Below are 23,034 nucleotides of genomic sequence, written 5' to 3' on the forward strand. Positions count from 1 at the left end.
AATTTCACTTCGGTAAACAACATGGCTGGAATTACAGTGGTTTCCTGGAAATCAGAGTGTCTCTTGGAGAGAAATCTCCTTGGATGAGGCACTAAACAGGCATGTCTGGCTCTAAAACGCAAGGCAAGAAGGTAAAGGTCCAGAGAGAGGGGAGCATTTGGCTGAAAGCATTTGTCCCCTAGGAGCATGTGGCCAAGAGGAATGATGGACTTCCCAAGGTGGCAAGGCCTGAACCTCAGTTTGGGTTTCCTGCTGTGTATACTGACGTCACCCTCTGACACCATGGAGCATCAGAGAACTCCAACACTCACACCAGCTCCAGGGCAGGGAGCTTTGGGGAAGGAGAGAGGCCACTGGCTGCAGGAGGAGGGAGGTGACTAGAAGAATGAGAGAACCTTCCACCTTGAACAGGAGGGTTCAAACTGTTTTAGTTGGCTATTAAAGGCAAGGGGCGCCTGGGTGGCTCAGTCGGTTAAGCGTCTGACTTCAGCTCAGGTCATGATCTCGCGGTCCGTGAGTTCAAGCCCCACATCGGGCTCTGTGCTGACAGCTCAGAGCCTGGAGCCTGTTTTGGATTCTGTGTCTCCCTCTCTCTCTGACCCACCCCCGTTCATGCTCTGTCTCTCTCTGTCTCAAAAATAAATAAATGTTAAAAAAAATAAAAATAAAGGCAAGAAGGCCCCAGAAAGTGGGAGGGTCCAGGGACACCCAGGCCCCAGGCACTTGGGGACATGCAGGCCAGTGATCGGACGCAATCCCATAAGTCATTTAGAGCCGATACATGAGGTAGAGCACGATACACACATACAATTACCCAGAGTGTCTATGTGGGAAGATGGTGTTCCTGGGTGGGCAGGGAGGGGCCCACCCCCTGCCTCCTGGTTCCCAGGAGGCCTGGATCCCAGGGCTGGTCCCTGCTCTGTACTTGGCCCACTGTAACCTTGAGTAAGATCATTCTGCTTTCTGGGCTTTACTTTCCCCACCTGGGAAAAGGCCATGTCATGGTAGATACGTGCCTCTTAGATACAGAGATGGTTAAGCACAGTGCACCCAGATTCAAATGTACATCGCACAAATGCTCATAAAAGTGACCTGGGTGAGCCTAGCCATTCACTCAGGCGGACACTCGTATCACACTCACAATCACACACAAGTGCACATAGGCCAAATCACACTGACACATGTAGGTACACAACCACACAGACACACACACAAATATCCAGCCGTGTCGTCACATAAATAATAGACACACCTAGAGAGAAAACCATCACAACGTAGCATCACACATACAGACACACGATCACACAGAACACCGTCACACCAGCTTACAACTGCACATTCAGGCACACAGCCACAGCCCCAGTTACAGTGGCACACAACCGCCCCACAGTCAACCGCCCCACAACGTCGCACACGCACCCACCTACAGATGCATAGCCACAATCACACACATAGACGTTTGAAGCACAGCGCATGGAATCACTCCAAGTCACGCACGCAGTCACACGTGGCTACCCATACTTCCTGGAACAGACTGGCAGGTTGGACTGAGATCGCCCACTGGAGCCCACCCCACACCCCCACAGCACCCATTAGAGGAGACATCGAGGTCTGGGTTCCAGGACTCTTTTTTTCTCGTGCCTCAGTTGCCTCACTTAAGCGCCAGAATCCCTCCGCACACGCCCCCTGCAACTGACCAATCAGGTGTAGGCCAAGCCCCCTCCTAGGGCCAATCAGAACAGGAATCTAGCTGGCCAATTGGCTCCCAGCACTCACCTTCCGCCCCCTCCCTGTTCTGCTTCTTAAAGCAGCTAATAAAACTTGGCCTGGGCGCTCCTGGCTCCACCGGCAAGGCTACCGTGGCCCTTTTAAAAGGCAGAGCTGTGGAGGAGCCGAGTCCGAGCACACACCAATGAGAGGCCCCATTCGGCATCCGCCCCTCCCACCCCCTCCAGAGGTCAGAAGCTTTTGCCTGTTGTACTGTGAACTGTACGGTGAGCGCGGAGGCCTCAGGTAAGCACCGGCGAGAGGGGCGATTGGTGCCAGGGGCCAGGCCTGCTGGTGGGAGCCACGCCGCTCTGACGCTCCTGCTCCTCCAGGTTGGCCGTGGTTGCTCCGCTTGCCCGTCCGCTGCTCAAATGGCCCTGAGAGGCGTTTCCGGGCGGCTGCTGAGCCGTGGACCAGGCCTGAGCCTCCTGCGCGAGTGGGGCTCGGCGGCGACGCAAACTGGTCAGTGCCGGGTCGGGGGCAGGGCGGGGAGGGTGGAACTGGAGGCTCGGGAACATTCCCGGGGTGACTTTCCCGTCTTGTGTTTGCAGAAAAGGGCGGGAAGACACAGAACCGAGCGGCCAAGTGTAAGGACCCCTCCTTGCGCCGGGCGTCTGCGGCCCTTGTCCAGCTGTCTGTCTGCCCCGGGTGGGTTCTGTCCCAGAATCGACGACTGCCGGGGCGGGGAGGCAGGGCGTGGCCAGGGCCAGAGGCAGTGAGTTTCCCGGAGAAATGCCATCTTGTCAGTCTTCTCTGCAACCCACATCCACCAGGAGCCAGATGGGAGTGGAGGAGTGGGGCTGAGGATTCCAGGAGAGGAGGGTGCGGTGGTGGGCTGGGCTGAGTCAAGCCCGGCCCCACTCTCTGCTCCCTGTCCCAGCCTCACGTCCTGAATTTGACTGGAGGGACCCGCTGCTGCTGGAGGAGCAGCTGACCGCGGATGAGATCCTCATCAGGGACACCTTCCGCACCTACTGCCAGGAGCGCCTCATGCCCCGAATCCTGCTGGCCAATCGCAACGAAGGTGCCCAGGCAGGCGGGGGTGGGTGTGTACTCCCTACCGTGCGCACCTGCTCTGCCTGCTTTAGCTGGGCCCCTGGACTCCTGTGCCGCTGGGATGGGGGCTCCAGTGGGCTGGGGCTGGGCCTGAATGTGGGCATCCGTGTCTTTGCAGTTTTTCACCGGGAGATCATCTCAGAGATGGGGGAGCTTGGTGTGCTGGGCCCCACCATCAAAGGTAGGGACAGATTTATCTCCACACGCCGCCGCCCCCGCTGTGTCCTGGAAAGCCCCTTCCTATCCCTGATCCTGAGTTTCCCAATCTGCAAAGCGAGGCTGTTATGCCTCCTTCTGAAACTGGCTGCGAGGGAAAATGAATAAACCCTCAAGCTAGGGCCAGCTTGGTGCCCCCTCCTTGGGCTCCCTTATGTAGCTCTGTCTCTTGGACCCCAGGAATCACACTGGGCTTTGTCTCCCATTGCCCTGTCTTCCCTCCCCTCCCCTCAGGGTATGGCTGTGCCGGAGTCTCTTCTGTGGCCTATGGGCTCCTAGCCCGAGAGCTGGAGCGGGTGGATAGCGGCTATAGGTCAGCAATGAGCGTCCAGTCTTCCCTCGTCATGCACCCCATCTACGCCTATGGCAGCAAGGCCCAGCAGCAGAAGTACCTGCCCCGGCTGGGTGAGCAGCTGCCTGTGGAGCCTGCCGGAAACCAGACCACCCCAGTGGTCTGGAACTTAGGAATGGGACTGTCCCCAGAGCCTGCCTCTGCCCCTACTTCCAAGATAGCCCCAGTGGCCACCGAGGTTCCCTGCAGACCCCGGGGCCCCGCTGCTCCGTCTGATCCGGACTGTCCCCTCCTAGGTGTCTCTCGACTCTGCCGCTCTCTCACCACCATCATCTCCCTCCTAATTTGCTCCCCCATCCCCAGCCCAGAGTTTAAAGTCTTAACTTTCTGACTGAGTCCACAAGGCCGCACATGAGTAGGCCTCTGCTGACCATTCCAGCTCACCTTTGGCCACTCTCTTGACTGCTTCTCCTCAGCCAGACTCGGCTTCTTGGGATTCTCCGAATGTACTACTGGGCCTTGGCACATCCGTACCCCCTGCTGGGACCACTCTTCTCCGTCCTTCCTCCTCCTGCTTAACTCCTTTTCACTGACTGTAAGACAGATTATCTGACTCCTTCCTGACTCCTGTGGTGGCCTCTCCCCATCGTGGCATTGTTACTGTGGCCTGGGGGGCTGAGGCTGTCCCCATACCCCCTGGGAGTGCCACGAGAGCAGGGTTGGGTCTGCCTCTGGCCTGGCTTGATCGAGAGACTGACAATTTTCAGTTGAGGGGATGAGTGGGGGACAGGCAGATTTGTGACCCTGTCTTGTGCCTGCAGCCAAGGGGGAGCTCCTGGGCTGCTTCGGGCTCACAGAGCCCAACCATGGGAGTGACCCTGGCAGCATGGAGACCAGAGCCCGTCACAACCCATCTAACAAGAGCTACACCCTCAACGGGACCAAGACCTGGTGAGGGGTCTGGGTGTCTCAGGCAGGTGGGCAGGGGCAGGGGGGAGGTGGCCAGATCCTCACTGCCTGTCCCTCCCCCAGGATCACCAATTCACCTGTGGCCGACCTGTTTGTAGTGTGGGCTCGATGTGAAGATGGCCGCATTCGGGGCTTCCTGCTGGAGAAGGGGATGCGGGGCCTCTCAGCCCCCAAGATTGAGGGCAAGTTCTCCCTGCGGGCGTCGTCCACAGGCATGATCGTCATGGACGGTGTGGAGGTGCCGGAGGAGAATGTGCTGCCTGACGTATCTGGTCTGTCGGTGAGCAATGGCCACCTTGGGAACTGGTATCAGGTCACCTGCTGGCTCAGCTTTCTTGGGCAGGCCCCAGGCCGGGGACCCAGCTGGGGAACAGACACAGTCCCTGTGCTTGTGGAGCCCACACACTAGTGATTCTGAGAGGTTCTGCTTGGCTCGCCGATGTGTGGAAATTGCCCCTTTGGTGACCATCTTGCATATACCGGCTCTGCCCTGGACACATACAGTCCGGAACCAGTTTAACCCTTTGATGCGTGTGCATCTTTTTGTCTCCTTATGTCACCTCCTAGACCTGAGCATCCAACCCAGATCCTGGGCTGGATAAAACTGCGTGCAAACCAAGGGTGAGCAGGCGCCGAGCAAGACTTGCTGTGCATGAGCTCTGGTGCCAGGACCGTGTGGGATCCAAATGGCTGCCCTGAGTCCCTCTGTTTATACCGACTGCGTGTCTGGAGAGGGGGCTTCCCCCTACTTGAGAGTTAGTTCTGCACAGGGCCTTTCAGCTCCCGGTGGGGCTGAGGCCCCTCTCTCAACCCTACAGGGGCCCTTTGGCTGCCTAAACAATGCCCGGTTTGGCATCACCTGGGGCGTGCTCGGAGCTGCCGAATTCTGTTTGCACACAGCCCGGCAGTACACCCTGGATAGGTTTGTGGGGGTTGCCAGGAGGGCTCTTGGGGGTGGGGGGGCAGGGGCTCCATCCCTTACCCAACTGGTGACTCCCCATTCCCCGCCCACCGGACGTAAGTTTCTCACTCGGTATAACAGCCTGGGAAGTCCTTTTGAGCAGTGAGGGGTTGACTCAATGACAGGGCCAGGGTGAACTTAGCGAGGGCCGAGGCAGCCTGGGAAGGCTTCCTAGACTGGGGCGTGAACTTGCTCATACTTACCCTGAACTTGCCCGCCTAGGATCCAGTTTGGAGCCCCACTGGCCAGGAACCAGCTGATTCAGAAGAAGCTGGCAGACATGCTCACTGAGATCACGCTGGGCCTTCACGCCTGCCTGCAGCTTGGCCGCTTAAAGGACCAAGACAAGTAGGGGCCGCATATCGGGGAAGCAGGGTGGAGGCAGCAAGGAAGGGACGCCGTGCCCCTCCTGGACATGGTGGTGGCTGGCCCTGGGGAGAAATGTCCTTCCTGCCTGGTGGTTCCTGGGGACCTATCTCTTCTTGCCCTCTTGGCCTTGATGGGACAAGACTGCCCGCTTATCCCTAACTGGGAGCTCAGTGCCTGCTGCTGTGTCTGTGACTTGGGGAATCTTTTCCCCTGGCTTTGCCCAGGGGGGGTTTGCCCAGGGCTTAGGGATGCCTGGGGTCAGGTTTTTGTGACCCCTTACTTGTTCCATGTCTGTGCCACTCCCAGGGCCACTCCGGAAATGGTCTCCCTGCTGAAGAGGAATAACTGTGGGAAGGCCCTGGATATCGCCCGCCAGGCCCGAGACATGCTAGGGGGGAATGGGATTTCTGATGAGTATCACGTGATCCGGCATGTCATGAACCTGGAGTCTGTGAACACCTATGAAGGTAGGGCTGGGGCTCTGTGGGGAGGAGTGTTACAGCGGCCTCACTGTCTAGAGAAGGGGGGTGGGGACAGCAGGCCTGAGCCCTGCTCCCAGTTGTCATCACTAGCAGTGTGACCTGGGACAAGTCCCACTCTGTATTCTTAGTAGGGGTAGCTCACACTGGGACTGTGGAAGTGAAATGCTCTGAGCCCTTTCCCCCATGGTGCTCGGGAGGAGGGGTGCTCCCCAGACTGCTTCCAACCTCCTTGGGCATCCCCAGAGTGGGGCACGATGCCTAGAGTGAGCTGGTGGATGCCAGGGAGCGAGTGCAGCTACACACAGGAATCACCACTCCCTTTTATGTTAAGAGAAAAAAAAAAAGATAAATCATGATCAGGCTGTGGTGTCTGCACCTGGGAGCCGGTTGTGACTAACACTGGGCCCAGAACCCCTGGGGAAGACAGACATGGAAAGAAAATCATTAAAAAAAGTACAGTCTAGTATGAGCCAGGCAGAAAAAGGGGGAGTTGTAAGAGGCGGGTGCTTATCTTGGGAAGAAAGTGGGAGCATGTTAGGCCTTAAGAGAGGTATAGCTCCCTGGGCAGAGGCAGTGAAATAGCTTTTTCTTTTCTTTCTTTTTTTTGAAATAGCTTCTGTGTGCTATTCTGGATGGGACATTCCAGAAAAAGCAAGAGGGAGGGTTGAGGTGTGGGAATGACCCTGAGGACAAGCAGAGGAGGGCCTTCAGGGTGTTTTATGCAGGGGAGGGACCGGGTCAGAGATACACTTTAGGAAATAAACACACTTATTTTGCTCCATAAGAAGGAGGCAGTAATCCCTGCCTTCTACCCCTTTAAGCTGAGGAAAAGCATATAAGAGCACTGAGGGCTGTAAAATGTTACCCAGAGTTAAGAGCAGAGGATGTGGGACATGGGGATAGTGGCTTTAGGACAGGGGAGATCAGCTGGGACAAGCAATCTGATACTTGCTTTCCCATCCCGTCTGTAGGTAAGAAGGGCCTGACCTGTCCCCACAGAGCTCTGCAGCAATCTCAGCCTCTGGGAAAGGAGCATGAATGGGTTGAAAATCAAACATTTAACCACCTGTGCAGGGGAGGGGGTGAATTTGCCAAGCGTAGGGAGTGCCAAAGCTGGGCCCATGGCCAGAGCTGGGCTTGCTGAAGTTTTGGGTCTGGCACAAGGACTTTTGGATTATTTTATTTTATTTCATTTTTTGGCCAAGATGCCTTACAGAACTGTGAAAAACAATTTTCTCAGCATGGCCTGAACGGTGGCCTCTGAGCCTAAGAGGGGACTCTCCCAGAAGCTGTCAGCTCTCACCATCTCTGTGGGTTTGTTCTTCTTCCGCAGTAATAGCCTAGGGGGAGGAGAGACATGAAGATTGACTTTAAAGGGAAGTCATGAGCTGTTCAGACTCCAAACCAACTCTGTATTTGTCTTGTCCAGGCACTCACGACATTCATGCTCTGATCCTTGGAAGGGCAATCACGGGGATCCAAGCGTTCACGGCCAGCAAGTGAGCACACTTCACCCGGGAGCCCAGATGGCCTCCGGCTCCTTCCCAGGGAAATGCTACGCTCTGAGCTTACTCAGGGAGATGGCAGATGGAGCCAATTTTTATAGTGGGAAGTGAGAGACACTGATTCTTAATTATCAAAATTTTCCCTTTGAAGTCATTCAAATGTGTTCCTTAAAAAGAAGATGGGACTCTCTGTACCAAGTTTCTCAACCCACTTTTAACCGTGGATGGGAATGGATTCCACTTATCTTGGAACAGAAGCTTCTCTTGACAAGGGAGCAGGGAGAGGGAAGGAGAGTAACATGGAAGCATTCTCTGTGACACTGATCTGGTGTCTGAGCAAATCCCGCCTCCCCGCGCCTCCCCCCCCCCCCCCACAGCAAGAGTTCACTGTGTGCCCTCTGATCCTCCCATCCTGGGGGTAAGTGCCTTATGCTGGAGGTTGGAGCAGAATGAAAGCGAAAGAGAGAATAATAAAGAGTTTGCATGTCTGACCCCACAGTGTTGGGCCATGTTTTTTTTTTTTTTTTTTTTTTTAATTTTTTTTTTCAACGTTTATTTATTTTTGGGACAGAGAGAGACAGAGCATGAACGGGGGAGGGGCAGAGAGAGAGGGAGACACAGAATCGGAAACAGGCTCCAGGCTCTGAGCCATCAGCCCAGAGCCTGACGCGGGGCTCGAACTCACAGACCGCGAGATTGTGACCTGGCTGAAGTCGGACGCTTAACCGACTGCGCCACCCAGGCGCCCCAAGGCCATGTTTAATCGTAAGCACCCAAGAAGTCATTTCGGTCACAGGAAAAATGTGGGGCCGTGTGGTGGGGATCTCCCCCCTCAAGTGGTCTGGCCTGTGTCTTGAGTCTTGGGCTCTGCTGTAATAACCCTGGTTAGGTGCTGACCAGGGCTGAGGGCTGTAGACAGAGAGGCCTTTGTCCTTTCTGTCACCACACAGCTGACCACACAGTGGTGGGAAATAACAGCGGTCCAGCTTCTCAGCTCAGACACACCACCGCAGAGGGGAACCTGGGGCCACCAGTGAGATGGCAAGAGCGTCTGAAGGATTTTTGCAGTGACAGTGGCCCCTGTGGGGTTTAGGGCTGGGCACGGTGCTGACAGACTTGGTTTGTGTTGACATTTGCTTTCGTCTTAGCCTCCACAACTCTCCTTCCTCAGGAGGTGGCCCCATGCAGGAGTTTATATCTCGTACCTCAGGCTGGATGCACAGATCTTTGTACACTGTCTCCACGGTGTGGCACACTTGTTTGAGCTCTGTCTCCAAGTGGCTGATCTTTGCCATTTTCTGGGTGAACTCTTGGAGCTTTTCCTGAATGATCTTGTTGTGGTGATTGTAAATCTGGTACATCCGCTCTTCTAGCTTCTCTGTCAGGTCTGAAACCTTTTAAAGAATAAGGCATATTTTTAGAAAATCAAGGAAGGGACATCACAAGACATTTGTTTTAAATGGCTAAGATTTCTGCAATATATCTTATAAAAATGGTAAAAAAATTCCAGTGACTGGAGGTGAAATTGCCTATATTTTGAATTTTTTTAATGTTCATTTATTTTGAGAGAGAGAAAAAGCACAGCAGGGGAGAGGCAGAGAGAGAGAGAGAGAGAGAGAGAGGAAGGGAGAGAGAGAATCCCAAGCAGGCTCCGTGCTGTTGAGCCTGATGCAGGGTTCGATTCCACAGTGAGATCATGACCTGAGCCAAAATCAAGAGTCAGATGCTCAACTGACTGAGTCACCCAGATATATGTATGTATGTATATATTGAACAGACTCAAACAAGTTAGTGAGAAAATATGTAACAGGGGTGCCTGAGTGGCTCAATCAGTTAAGCGTCCGACTTCCACTCAGGTCATGATCTCACAGTTCGTGGGTTCGAGCCCCACATCGGGCTCTGTGCTGACAGCTCAGAGCCTGGAGCCTGCTTCGGATTCTGTGTCTCCCTCTCATTCTCTGCCCCCCCCCACCCCCACCTATGTTCTGTCTCTGTCTCTCAAAAAGAAAATGTGACAAAGTAGCCTCTGGGTAGTGGGATCATAGAAATTTTTTTTAATGTTTATTTTTATTTTTGAGCGAGAGGGAGAGAGAATGCATGCAGGAGGGGGCGGAGAGAGAGGGAGACAGAATTCACTCTGTGCTGACAGCAGAGTGCAATGCAGGACTCAAACCCACGAACAGTGAGATCATGACCTGAGCCAAAGTCAGACACTTATAACCAACTGAGCCACCCAGGTGCCCCAGAATTTTAGCTAATCTCTACACCCCATGTGGGGCTTGAACTTAAAACCTCAAGATCAAGAGTTGCAGGCTATAGGGGCGCCTGGGTGGCTCAGTCAGTTGAGCGTCTGACTTCAGCTCAGGTCATGATCTCACAGCTTTTGGGTTCGAGCTCCACATCAGGCTCTGTGCTGATGGCTCAGAGCCTGGAGCCTGCTTTGGATTCTAGGTCTCCCTCTCTCTCTCTGCCCCTCCCCTGCTCACACTCTGTCTCTCTCTCAAAAAAAAAAAGAAACAAACATTAAAAAAAAAAAAGTTGCAGGCTATACTGACTGAGCCAGTCAGGCACCCCACAAACCATTCAACTTTTGGAGGACAAATGGGTGTGACAATGAAGGCTCTCAGTCCCTACTCCCCTGGCCATTAGCACTGGCATGAAATAAGAGGGCTGGCTGGGCTGTGGGTGCAAGAGGGACCTTCATTCCTCATCCTGGCCCTGTCATGTGGTACTATATGCAGTTTGCTTAGCAGCAGCAGCTCATTCCCTCCCCTTTCACCCTTTACATAGGACTCCCTCTCCCTGCAGACCGGGGCTTTGCAGTGTGTGGGAGAATCCATCACCTTGATCTTGAGGCTGTCCCTGAAGTTGGTCATGAGTGCATGGTCCTTCTGCCTGCTCTCGTTGATGTTTTCAATCAGGTCCTGGGCCCTCTTCTTCAGGATGTCGATGCTCGAGTCCAGAGAGGAAAAGTAGGGTCCTGACTTCCCTTCTAGCATCATCAGCTGGCGGTTGGCACTGGAGGTGGCGATAGAGGGGCTAGAAACCTGACTTCTGAAAGTACAGGAAACTGAGGTCAACACCAAGCTCTCCTGAGAGTGCTGCTGATCTGAATTAGCTCTGTGGTGGGAGGGGAACCAGTGTTGTGTGTCTCCTGTGGGCGACGCTTGTTTATTTCATTCACACACTGCCCTGAGAGGCAGGGGCAGTATCCTCATTTTATAATTGAGGAAACAGACCCAGAGGTGCCAACAAAATCCACTTAAGGTTCCAGAACAGGGGGATTTGCCTGAGTCCAAAACCCACAGTCATTTCATTACACCACTTGCTGCTTTGAAATAAGCATCAAACTATTTATAGTATATAAACAACTATAGATCGAGGCAGAGACTGTAAAAATCTAGAAGGATTCTGCATATATTGGGTGCCTGGGTGGCTTATTCAGTTGAGTGTCTGACTCTTGATTTTGGCTCAGGTCATGATCTCATGGTTCGAGAGATCAAGCCCCATGTTGGGCTCTGCACGGATACCGCGAAGCTTGCTTTGAGATTCTCTCTCTCCCTGCCCCTCCCCTGCTCTTGTGTGTGTTCTCTCTCTCAAAATAAACATTTAAAAAGTTTTTTTAAAAGGAGTCTGCATATAGATTGCTTTCTCAAAACCTGTAAGAGTTTTTTTTTTTAATTTTGTAACGTTTATTTTTGAGAGACAGAGTAGGAGTGGGGAGGGGGTAGAAAGAGGAGGAGACACAGAATCCGAAGCAGACTCCAGGCTCTGAGCTGTCAGCACAGAGCCCACCATGGGGCTCAAACTCATGAGCGGTGAGATCATGACCCAAGCTAAAGTTGGATGCTTAACCGACTGAGCCACCCAGGTGCCCCAAATCTCTCTCTTCTTTAAACAGGATTAGGGGGACTTGCATCATTGTTTCTGGGCCCCATTTCTTTTTGTCCTTCATCTCTGGTTTGTCTGATCTGTAAGCACCTTCCATCTGTCAGGCACTGTGCTAAGCTCAACGCCTGTGCTGCATCCTCTTGACCATGCTTTGGGGTTGGTCCACTCATCATCTTTACCTACCTCATAGCTGAGGACACAGGCTCAGCGTGGTTATGTCACTTTCTCTGCCAGTGTGTGGCAGAGCTGGGTGTGGCACCCAGTGGCCTGACTCGCAGCCCACGTCCTGCTGCCCCTGGGGTCCTCAGTTTCTTCACCCTCTGAGGTCCTCCCAGGTCTTAATGGCCGAGACTCAGAGGTGCCAAGAGAGCAGTTCCTAAACACACCAGGTGACGAGCAACCATAAGGTCAGCCAAGACCACAAGCCAGGCACCGATTCCTTAGAAAATTACATCTTGAGTTTTGGATGCTTCCCCCATAAAACTATTTTTTCTTGGTGGTTTCCTGACTGGCTAAGCTCTTCATTTGGCTCAGGATACAAGCACAGTAAAATCCCTGAGCACAAGAGCCTGGGTGTCCAGAGCTCTCATCTGCATGAAAGTTCCCAGGCCCAAGACTTCAGTTGTGTCCTGGCCCTTGAGTATTCCTTTTGCCAGATCATTTCTTGCCTCATTGGCTTGTGCTGACTCTCTGACTTGACCTGTGAGGCCTAGCCCAGGCCAATGCTCCTTTGAGAAGGACCCTGTGCCTGTCTCTATCACTGCATGTGCTTGTCACAGCTCACATCCCTTCCTCCCCCCACCCCCCGCCAAAGGGCTGTGTCCTATTTATCTCTGAATTCCCAGCACTCGCCACATAGTAAATCTTCCATTGTTTGTCGAATGAATTAAGGACACCTTCCATCTGATCTATTCTTTCCTCCTCTGGCTTTGTACAAAACATACAAGTTCACCAGCCTCCAAGGCAGGACATGTGTGGCCAGTGCAATTATCAAGATGGGAAAGTGTGTCCCTGAGGCAGATGATCTATAGCAAAGACTTATGTCAACTAGAAAACAACAGAGCAACTAAAGGCTTCCTGAGGATTCTCATAAAAAGTCATTTTACTGTAGGACAAAGGTTTACCAAAGGAGTTTATGACCCCCTTAGCTTGCGATTACTCCTTTCCTTCAGGGAAGTGAGGCAAAAGAAGATTAATTCAGACCTTGGACATTCACTTTTTTCTTATTTTTTAAGATTTTTAGAAAATTTATTATTTTTTTGGGGGGGAGAGGAAAGGACTCAAGTGAGTGAGGGGCAGAGAGAGAGAGAATCCCACGAGGGGCAGAGAGAGAGAGAAGCAGGGCTCGAGCGCACAAACCATGAGATCATGACCTGTGTCGAAGTCAGATGCTTAACTGACTGACTTAAGGTGCCCCTTAAGATTTTATTCTTAAGTAATCTCTACACCCAACATGGGGCTCAAACTCACAACCCTGAGACTGTGAGGCACCCCCACACTGGTATTTTAACATTCAGACTTTTGTAACATTTGGATGCATGTGAAAAACACAAAATGGATGGCTCCTAAAAAGACAGGCATGCTTTGCATGATGGTAATGAAGTTGGGGACACAGGTTCAAGAAAACCTGGCATTTGATTTCCCTGAGACCTCAAGCACTGACTGCCCTCCTGTTCAGCCTAAACCAGGGGCTCTATTACTTCAGTCTCCAGCTGGGGGCCTCAGTTGCTCTTCCCTTCAACCCTGTGTCACACCCACACCAAAACTCCACCCTGACTCTCGTAACCAAGTGCTGTATTTTTTCTCAAACTCAGGAACTTGAATGACACTGGACGAAATCGTGATCCCGTGAACAGGGTTCCTGCAGAGTCTTGCTCTCGAGCCTCTGGGAGTCCTTAGGACTGGGAATCCTGTCTGTGCTCTGGTCTCCTCCTTCTCATTCCTCTCAAGTCATTCCAAACTTTCATAATTCTCCTGTCCCTGATCCCACACTTGCTTCCCCTCAGGCTGAGCAGACACAGAAACAGTGCAGGCCAATAACTCCCTCCACTGCACCCCCCATAAATGCATCCACAACTACCCTTCCTCTTTCCAAACTCCCAGCTTGGCAGTCAGTGAAGGGTTCCATGCCTCTGCCAGGCTCCTGATCCCAATCCCCTTTGCACCTTGCCCTCTTCTTGTACCTTTGATCTCTCTTCTGGGCTGGCCCTTTCCAAGGCATGGCATCTCCAGTTTTATGTATTAAAACAACACACATACCCATACCCCTCCCCTCAAACACCAGCTATCCCTCGGCCAGCCACCTTCCTCTTTCCTCCCCTTCACAGACACGTAGCTCTTCTAAAAAGAGCTGCTGACACTTTCTGAGCATATTTCTCACCTCTCACTCTCTTCTCAGCCCACTTGTTCCTGCCCCAGTTCTCAAATGAAGAGTCTCCTGCCAAGGTCCCCAGTGGCACCTGGAAGATACCTCAGACCATAAGTCCCTTGACCTTCTGGCTCCACCCTTCCCTGCCATTCCCATCACGTGGCATCCCCAGGCTCTGTTGCTGGCCCCGCTCTCTTCCCTTTACACCATCGTTCACATCCTTGCTCTGAAGCCAGAACCCTCAAACCTCCTCCCTGTCGGCCTTTCCTGCTAACCCACCACCTCACAATGCACAACCTGTCATTCCCCAAAGGCACCCTTGTAGCTGGAATGCCCTGGCAGTCCTTTTCCCTACCTACATCCTGCCTCTTCTAGAAACTCTCTTCTGGCTGAGTTACGTGCACACAGCACCTACCGTGTCACCGACTGCACCTTAGCCTCTCCCCCATAGTCTCTGGGAGGACTGGGCTATGTGTCACTCACCTACGCTTCATGATAGCAGTAGTAAAGGGGCATGGAATAAATGAATGGCCAGCAAGGGCTTTCATTACCATCCATCTTCAAGCTACCACAACCTTCAAGCTTATTCTTGGTCCATGTCTGTCTCCTGAGCTCCCAACAACATATCTGACTACCTCCAGACCTTCTCTACTTAGCTGTCCCAGAAGCATCTGAAACTCCTTCGAATTTGCACGCTGATATCAACATCTTCCTATGACACCAAAAGCCACCTAGTTCCCATGCCAGAAACTCAGCAGTGAGTCTAGAGTCCAGCTTCTCTCTGATCCTCCACATCCTGTGAGAAAGCCCTCCTTTCCAACTCCTTAATCTCTCCCAAATCTATCATTTCGTCTGCATCATCTGCAATTCACCTAGCATGTCTCACCCGGTCCCTAGGGACCTTCTGAACTGCAATTTGATGTCCTACTCCTGCCTGACAGCTTATGAGAGTTCCCACCTGCCACGGGACCAAGTACATTCCCTAGCACGGCACACAGGGCCTTCCAGGGAGGGCCCTAGCTGCCACCTTCCCTTTCTACCCTCCACTCTGAGCAATTTGGAACCTTCAACAACTTCACCAAACCCATCAGCTTTTGCCTGAAATGACTTTCCCTTCATACAACTTCACCATTCGGAGTTCCTGCTACTGCACCCACAGCACCTCCACTTACTGATCACAACACTCCCATGGTTTATACACATTCAATCCTTCCAGCACACTGTGCACGGTCAGGATGGGGACTGCATTCTGCACATCCCCAAGGCGGCACAGATATTCAATGAATGCTTAAAGGAAGGAACTTCTTCCAGAGCCAGGTGTAACATTCCTGCTCACAAACTTCCTTGTACCCATAGTTGCCTTGTCCCGACAGTGTAAGGATCCTGAAATTAAAATCAACGATAAAAACAGGTGCTTCTTTTTATGTAATTGCTCACAAGCTGCTGGAGCTGCTGACAGTTCAAAGTCGCTCCTTTCTCAGGCTCGAGGGATGGGGCTGGAGCGGGCTTCATGGCAGCTATGCAAATGGTGAAAAATCACTTGAATTCATCTCATTCAAATTTCGTGGTGGGACAAAGGCCTGCATCAGATGTCTGCAGAGAGCTTCCTGATTTTTTCCAACCTCTCCTTTGGGGATTTCCTTCTTTCCATTTCATTTTTCTTAATACTCAGCAGCTGCATATTAATCGGGATGCTAATGAATCATAGGCTTCCCTGGGCCTGCGTTCACCAATTAACTTTAATAAACAAAATGCACAGTGTCCTCTTCATTGGCTTCCCCCATTCCCAGGCCTGCTTCTGCTGCCCAACTCTGGATGGATGCCAGAGAATGGAAGTAGGCCCAACAAAGCAGGCTGGGTGTGCATGGTCCGCAGAGGGGTCGAGTGGGGGAGACTCGGGGTGGGGGCTGTGAACACTTTACCACGCTCATCTTTTACGATCTGTCCTCCTAAGGAGTCCCAAATTCAGTTGCGAGGATTGGGACACAGTTCCCGAGTAGGGCCCGCGCTGGCAGGGGGCCCGGGAACGGTGAGGAAATGGGTCTAAGTAAAGAGACCATCTGTTCGCTCCAGGTAAAGCTGTGATTGGCAGGCGTCTGAGCCAGAGCCGCCCGCTGGCGGGGCCCTCCCTCCGTGGCCTCTAACAGATATACAAGTAAACAATCCGCCAGCCACTTCTGACCACCGCAGGCGGCAGGCCCAGGAGGGGAGGCAAGCTAATCAAACATTCAAGGAGGAACACAACAGAATCTCCGCTGCTTGGGCAAAATGAGGTTTTGCTGAAGTACAGCCAGGAAGGGGGAAGGTTTGACTCAAAGCTACTGAACCCATTCTTCACATTCTGCTTTTCTCTCCCAAAATGTGTTCACATTTTAATCATGTCACTGAGTGCCTGCTGCTGATCTATTAATTGGCCCTTGCACCGGTTCTAATCCATCTGTTTTTTCGGCCCAAAGCTCCTGTGGAACTTATGAAGTCTTTGATATGCTATTGTCTGTGTCTGTCACTTAAATCCAGGTCTAAACATGCTATTTGCAGGAAGATGTTATCAAGCAAATGACTTCAGTCATTTCCTTCTTTTTTTCTGCTCCTGAATTGATAATACACATCTAGAAACCACCCCACCTTGTAGCCTGCTTTACAACTGAGGAATCTGGGAGGTGGGGAGAAGCTGGCTTTATACCCAGAGTCCTCAGAGTCCTGTCCTGAGCCTGGCCTTGTCTCACTCCTTCCCCAGGTGAGCTCACTCACCCTGCCCCTGCCTCTGAAACAGTGACACCCACAGTCCACCTGTAGTCCCTTGTCCCACCCTGAGTTCCAGGTCAGCAAGTCCAGCTGTATTCTGGATGCGTTCGCATGCATGTCCCCAGTCACCTCAAGCTCAACAAGGGTAAAATGGAACCCGTGTTCTTGCCTCTGCCACCGAAACCACTACCTGCTGGAAACCGGTCTAAAGCGGTGTGCTAGTAAACACTTAGCAAGTGGCTCTCTGTGGGGGAGAAAAAAAGGTCTGATCTGTAATGCTTGCCAATTTCCATGGTGCAGACTCCCACTATAGCCAATTTCAAGCTACCAACAAAAAGTCACTAAGTGCTATGTTGGGAAGAGATGTGTAGAACCAGCTCTTTGGAGCTGGGAGGCGCTGGCTCCAGCACACCACAGCAGGAGGGTCCCTGGTGCCAATCACAATGCCTGACACACGGGCATTTTCACTGTTTTGTAGCACACTAGCTGGGAGGCATCCTTGGTTCTTCCCCTTCCTCGTGCCTCACTAAATGATCCTGCCACCCTCTCAAGAGTTCCTCTCCATCTGCCCTGCTAGATGCTACCTCCAGGGGAGGTCTCCCCATGTCCACTCACGTCCCCTCCCACCCATTCCCCACAACGCAGCCAGTGTCTTTGGAATACAGGAACCAGAACATGGTGCGTCTCTGCCACAACAATTCCCCTCCTAGGTATCCCAGAGAAATGAAAAAATATATGTCCACACTAAAATTTGTACATGGATCTTCACAGCAGCATGACTCACAAGGACCAAAAAGCAGAAACAACTCAAATGTCCATCAACCAATGAATGGATAAATAAAATGTGGTGGATCCCATAATATAGAATATTATTCAGCCACGTGGAGAAATGAAGTTCTGATACATGGATAAACCCTGAAGACACTGTGCTCAGTGATAGAAACCAGTCACAAAGGACCACATAAGTGTAGGATTCCATTTATATGAAATGTCCAGCAGAAGCAAATTCGTAGAAACAGAAAGTAGTGGTTACCAGGGGGCTGGGGAAGATGCAGAGACTAGGGGATGATGGTTAAGGGGTGCAAGATTTCTTTTTGGGGCGAAGAAAAGGTTATAGCTGACTGTGGTGATGCTCGCACAGCTCTGTGAATATACTAAAAACAACTGAATTGTACATTGTAAGTCTGTGAATTGTAAAGCACGTGAATTATATCTCAATAAAGTTATTACCAAAAAAGTCCTCAGAGTAAGCCCATAGCTGACACAACGCCTTGTGACCTGGCGTCTGCCAAGCTCTCCGGCGTTCCTGTTGCACTCCCACCCACACCAAGCCACACTGACCTGCCTTCCGCTCCCTGAACCGCACAGGGGCTTTGCATGAACTCTTCTAAACTCCTCCTCCCGACCCCCATGGCCACCCAACATCCACTCTCCCTTACCTTTGGATTCAGCGCTGCTTCTTCAAGGGCACTGTCTCTGGCTCCCTATTCAGGGCTGGCTGCCCCCAGGGGAAATGTTTTCCCAGCACCCCAATCTCTTCTTTGTCAGTGCTTGTTCGGCATGTGCCTCTCGGTCAGATGGAAGCACCGGGAGGGTATGAACACATCTGCCCGGTGGACTCAGGGGATCCCTGCTGCCAATCACAACGCCTGATATGCTGGGCTTATCATTGTTTTGTGAACACACCAAGCTTATTCCTACCTCAGAGACTTCATCCTCGGCCTGGCATATATGGGCCCCCGAGGCCTCGCGGCTGTTTCTTCTCCTGAGACCTCCTTAGAGAACTTCCTCGACTACTCCAAACTCCCTATCATTCTAGTTGCTCCTTACCCTATTTTGCTTCTTCACAGCACTTGCACCAATTGAAATCACATTATTATTTCTATTATTATTATTGTCTTTTAGAAAATCAGCTCAGCAATAGACCTAGAATAGCCAATACAATACTGAAGTAGAAGAACAAAGGCAGAGGACTGATGCTACTTGACCTCAACTTACTATAGAGCTGCAGTGATCCAGATAGCGTGCTATTGGCGAACAAACAGACGATAGACCAAGAGAACAGAGTAGAGAGCCCAGAAATAGACCCACACATATACAGTCAACTGATCTTTGACAAAGGAGCAAAGAAAATTCAATGGAGAAAGGAGTCTTTACAACAAATCGTGTTGAAATAACTGGAGAGCTGTGGGGGGGGGGGGAACTAGACACAGATCTCACACTTTCACAAAAACTAGATCACAGACCTGAATGTCAAACACAAGACTATAAAAATTCCGGAAGAGATCAAGGGAAAGAATCTAGAGGACCTTCTTAGATATAATATCAACAGAAAAAAATTGGTAAGTTGGACTTCATTAAAATGAAAAACTTCTGCTCTGCAAAAGACACAGTGAACAAACTGAATGGAAGGACAAGCCACAAACTGGGAGAAAATCGTTGTGAAATACATGCCTGAGAAAGGACTGGTCTAAAATATACAACGAACTCTTTGAAACAGTAAGGAAACAGGGGCGCCTGGGTGGCTCAGTCGGTTGAGTGTCTGACTCTTGATTTTGGTTCAGGTCATGATCTCACGATCATGAGATCGAGCCCCACGCTGGGCTCACGTGGAGCGTGTAGCCTGCTTGTGATTCCCTCTCTCCCTCTGCCTCTCCCCTGCTTGCACTTTCTCTCTCTCTCTCTCTCTCTCTCTCTCTCTCCAAAAAAAAAAACAAAAAAAAAAACAAACCAACCAATAAGGAAATAAACAACCAGATTAAAGAATGAGCAAAAGATCTGGACACCTCACCAGAAAAGACATATGGATGACAAACATGCAAATGAGAAGCTGTTTGACTTCGTATCTCCTCAGGAAACTGTAAGTCAACACAACAAGGAGACACTACTTCACACTTATTAAAATGGTGAAAAATCCAAAATACCGACAACACCAAATGCTAGAGAGGATGCCAAGCCACAGGAACACTCTCTCATTGATGACAGGGATATCAGCTGGCACAGCCACTTTGGAAGGAGTTTGGAAGTTTCTGACAAAACTAAATATACTCTTATCGTCTCATCTAGCACTTGTGCTCCTTGGTATTTACCCAAAGGAAGTGAAACCTCAGGTCCACTCAAAAACCTGCACATGAATGTTTACAGCAGCTTTGTTCAGAATTGCCCAAACGCGCGCCTGGGTGGCGCAGTCGGTTAAGCGTCCGACTTCAGCCAGGTCACGATCTCGCGGTCCCTGAGTTCGAGCCTCGCGTCGGGCTCTGGGCTGATGGCTCGGAGCCTGGAGCCTGTTTCCCATTCTGTGTCTCCCTCTCTCTCTGTCCCTCCCCCGTTCATGCTCTGTCTCTCTCTGTCCCAAAAATAAATAAACGTTGAAAAAAAAAATTAAAAAAAAAAAAAAAAAAGAATTGCCCAAACGCGGAAGCAACCAAGACGTCCTTCAGCAGGTGAGCGGATGCGCAAACTGTGGTCCATCCAGACCATGGAGTGTCATTCAGCACCGGGAAGAAATGGGCTATCGAGCCATGAGAAGACACAGAGGAACTTTAAGTGCATATTGCTGAGTGAAAGAAAGCTCCAGGACGGCAGAAATTCCGATTTGCTCACTGCTGCATGCTCGGCATCAGCGTCCGGCCGAAGAAGGCCCTCAATAAAGAAACTTACGTAGTGAATAAATAAATGTGCGAGAGAAAAGCTGTCTGGGTCATCCCTGATATGCTGCTCTTTCTTTGGCTCCAGGAGCTAGTCCCTTGGCTGTTTCTGTCCGTCCCACCTTCTTTTTTTTTTTTTTTAATTTTTTTTAACGTTTATTTATTTAAAAAAATTTTTTTTTTCAACGTTTTTATTTATTTTTGGGACAGACAGAGACAGAGCATGAACGGGGGAGGGGCAGAGAGAGAGGGAGACACAGAATCCGAAACAGGCTCCAGGCTCTGAGCGGTCAGCACAGAGCCGGACGCGGGGCTCGAACCCACGAACTGTGAGATCGTGACCTGAGCTGAAGTCGGACGCCCAGCCGACTGAGCCACCCAGGAGCCCCCCCACCTTCTTAAATATATCCAGAATCCGACTTCTCATCACCTCAGCAGATCACCCCAGGCCACGTTGGAATCATCTGGCACCTGGATGATCCCGACTCCCTCCTCACTGGTCTCCCAGATTCCACTCCTGCCCTCGCCGATCTGTTCTCTACATACGGCAGCCGGAGGGAGACTTTTAATGCCTTCGCCCAGAGGACTCCAAACCTCTACAAAGGTCCGGGTAGTAAACCTTTTCAGCTGTGGGGGCCCTGTGGTCTCAGCTGCAAAAACTCGACTGGGCGGAAGCAGCCACGGACGAGCGTGCCTATGTGCCAATAAAGCTTTATTAACAATAGTCCTTGCCCGGCTTGTCGTCTCCTCGTGTCCCCCTATTTCAAACCTTTTCACGGGCAACGAACACCCAAAGTCCCATTACCTGTCTGTCTCTCTCACCAGCTTCCTCTTGGGCTCCTCCAGCACAGTTCTGCCTACCCTCAGGGTTCACTCGTCACCTCCTCCGCGAAGACTTCCCCGATTCTCTGATCTGAACCGGCACTCTCTCCCTATCCCCTCCCGCTCCCGCCGCTCTCCCCCCCCCCCCAGTCTGTCTCCTCCACGCGAGTGTCAGCTCCCGACTGTGTCCCAGCGCTTTGCAGCATGCCGGGCACGTAGCAGGTGCGCGACCTCTCCGCGGGGCAAAGGCACCCAAAGCAGACACCGGCAGGGGCTCGCGGAAGAACTGGGGGGGGGGGGGGGGGAACGAGAAGGGTGTGGACCCCGTCGGGCCGGGGGGGCTTCCTCACCTGGCTGGCCCCCGACCGGCTTCCTCTTCGCGGCTCTCCTCGTCCTGCTGCCGCTCCTTGCTGTCCCCCAGCGGCTGTGGCTCCGGGTCCTTGCATTCTACGTGGGGCAGGTCCACCTGTGAGCACAGCCAGCGCTTGAGAGGCCAGAGGAGGGAAGGCGAGAAGGGGTCAGACCCCCCCCCCTCCCCTTTCCCGTCCCTTCGACCCCGGGCACCTCCGTGTGCCGCTGCGCAAGGCCGGGGACCCCCCAGGAGAGACGCGCGGGGCTGGGACGGGCACCACGAGGTCGGGGACGTGCCCTGGGACGGCCCTGCGCCCGGAGCGCCGGAGGACGGAGGCGGGGAGACCGGGGCGGGCTGGGGTGAGGGCAGGGGCTCCGGGAGGGGCGCTGGGGGCCCCGGGCTCCTAACTGGGGTGTGTGCTGGCTCGAGTCCTTCGAGGACGGAGAAGAGGCAGGGGGAAAAGTAGAAAAGAAAAGGGTGCGGCGCCTGGGTGTCTGAGACTTTCTCTACCCTGCTCCTGCCACGCGCCATACGTGGAAGTCTGTCCTTTCGGCCCCTGTCAGTCACACAGCCCCCGTCCGTCAGTCAGGGCCCGGTCAGTCGGTCAAGAAATCGGGGCCCGGCCGGGCGAGGCGTGGCCTCGACGGTAGGAGGCAAGCGGCCGGGTTCTGGTCCGCCAGGGAAGCCCGAGATCTCGGCCGTTCCCAGTCTGTCCGCCCGCCGCCCACGCGAAGGCAACAAACGCCGCGTACTCCCTGCCGCTCCATCCTGTCTTTTCCCGCCTTCTCCTTCACTCTCTCTGCGCACGCGCCGGCCCCGCCCCCCGGCTCGCGCGCCCCCCGGGCACGTGCTGCATCACGCGCGCCTGGTTCCGCCTCTTTCTGGGAACTTGCGCGCGCAGCGGGGCGGAGTCGGCCGTTAATCCGCGGTTGGGCTGTCCCAGGGGCAGCGCGCGCAGCGGGCGCCGCCTGGAGGAGGGGGCGGTCTCTGTGCGTGCGTGTGCGCAGAAGGGAGGCTCCTGGGCGCTCTGTGGGTGGGGGGCATCGAGCTGTCTCGGCGTTAGTGCTTAGGTTTCACTTCACCCGCGCTGTCCCGTGAAATCTTTGCAAGAAAAAGGCCTCACGGTTGCTTTTCTTTGATTGTGACCTATTGCCTTAAGTGAAAAAGTTTATGCAGTGCCACCTTGAGTCAGAGTTACTTGTGCATTCTAAAACTGTTAGCTTCTTAAAAGCTTGGTAGGGTCTGGCCTTTACAGACTCGGACCCATATCCCTTACGAACAATGGTAGTGATAATAATAATGGACACTTGAGGCGTCAAAGATGGGGAGAAAATATTTGCAAAACATGTATCCATAACTCACAGCCAGCATCTACAAAGAATTCTTACAACTAGATAATAAGACAGCCCCCCCCCCCCGCCCTTAGAGATGGGCAAAGGATTTGAATAGGCGTTTGCAGTGCAAAGGTCCTGAGGGGAGCAAACTCAAGTGTGCTTGAGCAGCTAGGCCTAGTGGGGAGGGAGAACAGGGGTTGTGGGTGAGGGATCAATGTTGGGCAGGTTTGGGCTGGGAGCCGAAGCAAGGGGTTAGGA

The 23,034-nt window shown here is 52.5% G+C and overlaps 2 protein-coding genes across 2 annotated transcripts; one reads left to right on the plus strand and one right to left on the minus strand.

Moving 5' to 3' along the window:
• The first annotated feature begins 1,858 nt into the window (after positions 1 to 1,858).
• Positions 1,859 to 8,106, plus strand: GCDH (glutaryl-CoA dehydrogenase). The gene is made up of 12 exons (XM_047095545.1): positions 1,859 to 2,013; positions 2,100 to 2,229; positions 2,319 to 2,354; positions 2,648 to 2,791; positions 2,942 to 3,004; positions 3,274 to 3,444; positions 4,153 to 4,282; positions 4,364 to 4,580; positions 5,119 to 5,222; positions 5,484 to 5,609; positions 5,937 to 6,097; positions 7,542 to 8,106. The coding sequence occupies exons 2-12, from the start codon at positions 2,139 to 2,141 to the stop codon at positions 7,613 to 7,615; spliced, it is 1,317 nt and encodes a 438-aa protein (XP_046951501.1). The 5' UTR covers positions 1,859 to 2,013; positions 2,100 to 2,138; the 3' UTR covers positions 7,616 to 8,106.
• SYCE2 (synaptonemal complex central element protein 2) lies at positions 7,277 to 22,228 on the minus strand. The gene is made up of 5 exons (XM_047095548.1): positions 22,195 to 22,228; positions 21,441 to 21,556; positions 10,461 to 10,671; positions 8,823 to 9,011; positions 7,277 to 7,452 (listed from the first exon to the last, which is right to left on the minus strand). The coding sequence occupies exons 1-5, from the start codon at positions 22,207 to 22,209 to the stop codon at positions 7,405 to 7,407; spliced, it is 579 nt and encodes a 192-aa protein (XP_046951504.1). The 5' UTR covers positions 22,210 to 22,228; the 3' UTR covers positions 7,277 to 7,404.
• Positions 22,229 to 23,034: the final 806 nt, after the last annotated feature.

Source organism: Lynx rufus, unplaced genomic scaffold, assembly GCF_022079265.1.
Source record: "Lynx rufus isolate CCGP_SWC_20201006 ecotype Redwood Valley unplaced genomic scaffold, mLynRuf1.p SCAF_4, whole genome shotgun sequence".
NCBI lineage: Eukaryota > Metazoa > Chordata > Mammalia > Carnivora > Felidae > Lynx > Lynx rufus.

Bases quoted from the DNA above. Each gene is read 5' to 3' on its own strand.
- GCDH (XM_047095545.1), top strand. From the start codon at position 2,139: ATGGCCCTGAGAGGCGTTTCCGGGCGGCTGCTGAGCCGTGGACCAGGC. The intron at 3,005-3,273 runs GTAGGGACAGAT...CCCTCCCCTCAG, and splicing joins GCTGGGCCCCACCATCAAAG to GGTATGGCTGTGCCGGAGTC. The intron at 5,223-5,483 runs GTTTGTGGGGGT...TTGCCCGCCTAG, and splicing joins CGGCAGTACACCCTGGATAG to GATCCAGTTTGGAGCCCCAC.
- SYCE2 (XM_047095548.1), bottom strand. The intron at 10,672-21,440 runs GTGAGGAAGCCC...CTGTACTTTCAG, and splicing joins GCCGGTCGGGGGCCAGCCAG to AAGTCAGGTTTCTAGCCCCT. The intron at 9,012-10,460 runs GTGATGGATTCT...ATTCTTTAAAAG, and splicing joins GGGACAGCCTCAAGATCAAG to GTTTCAGACCTGACAGAGAA.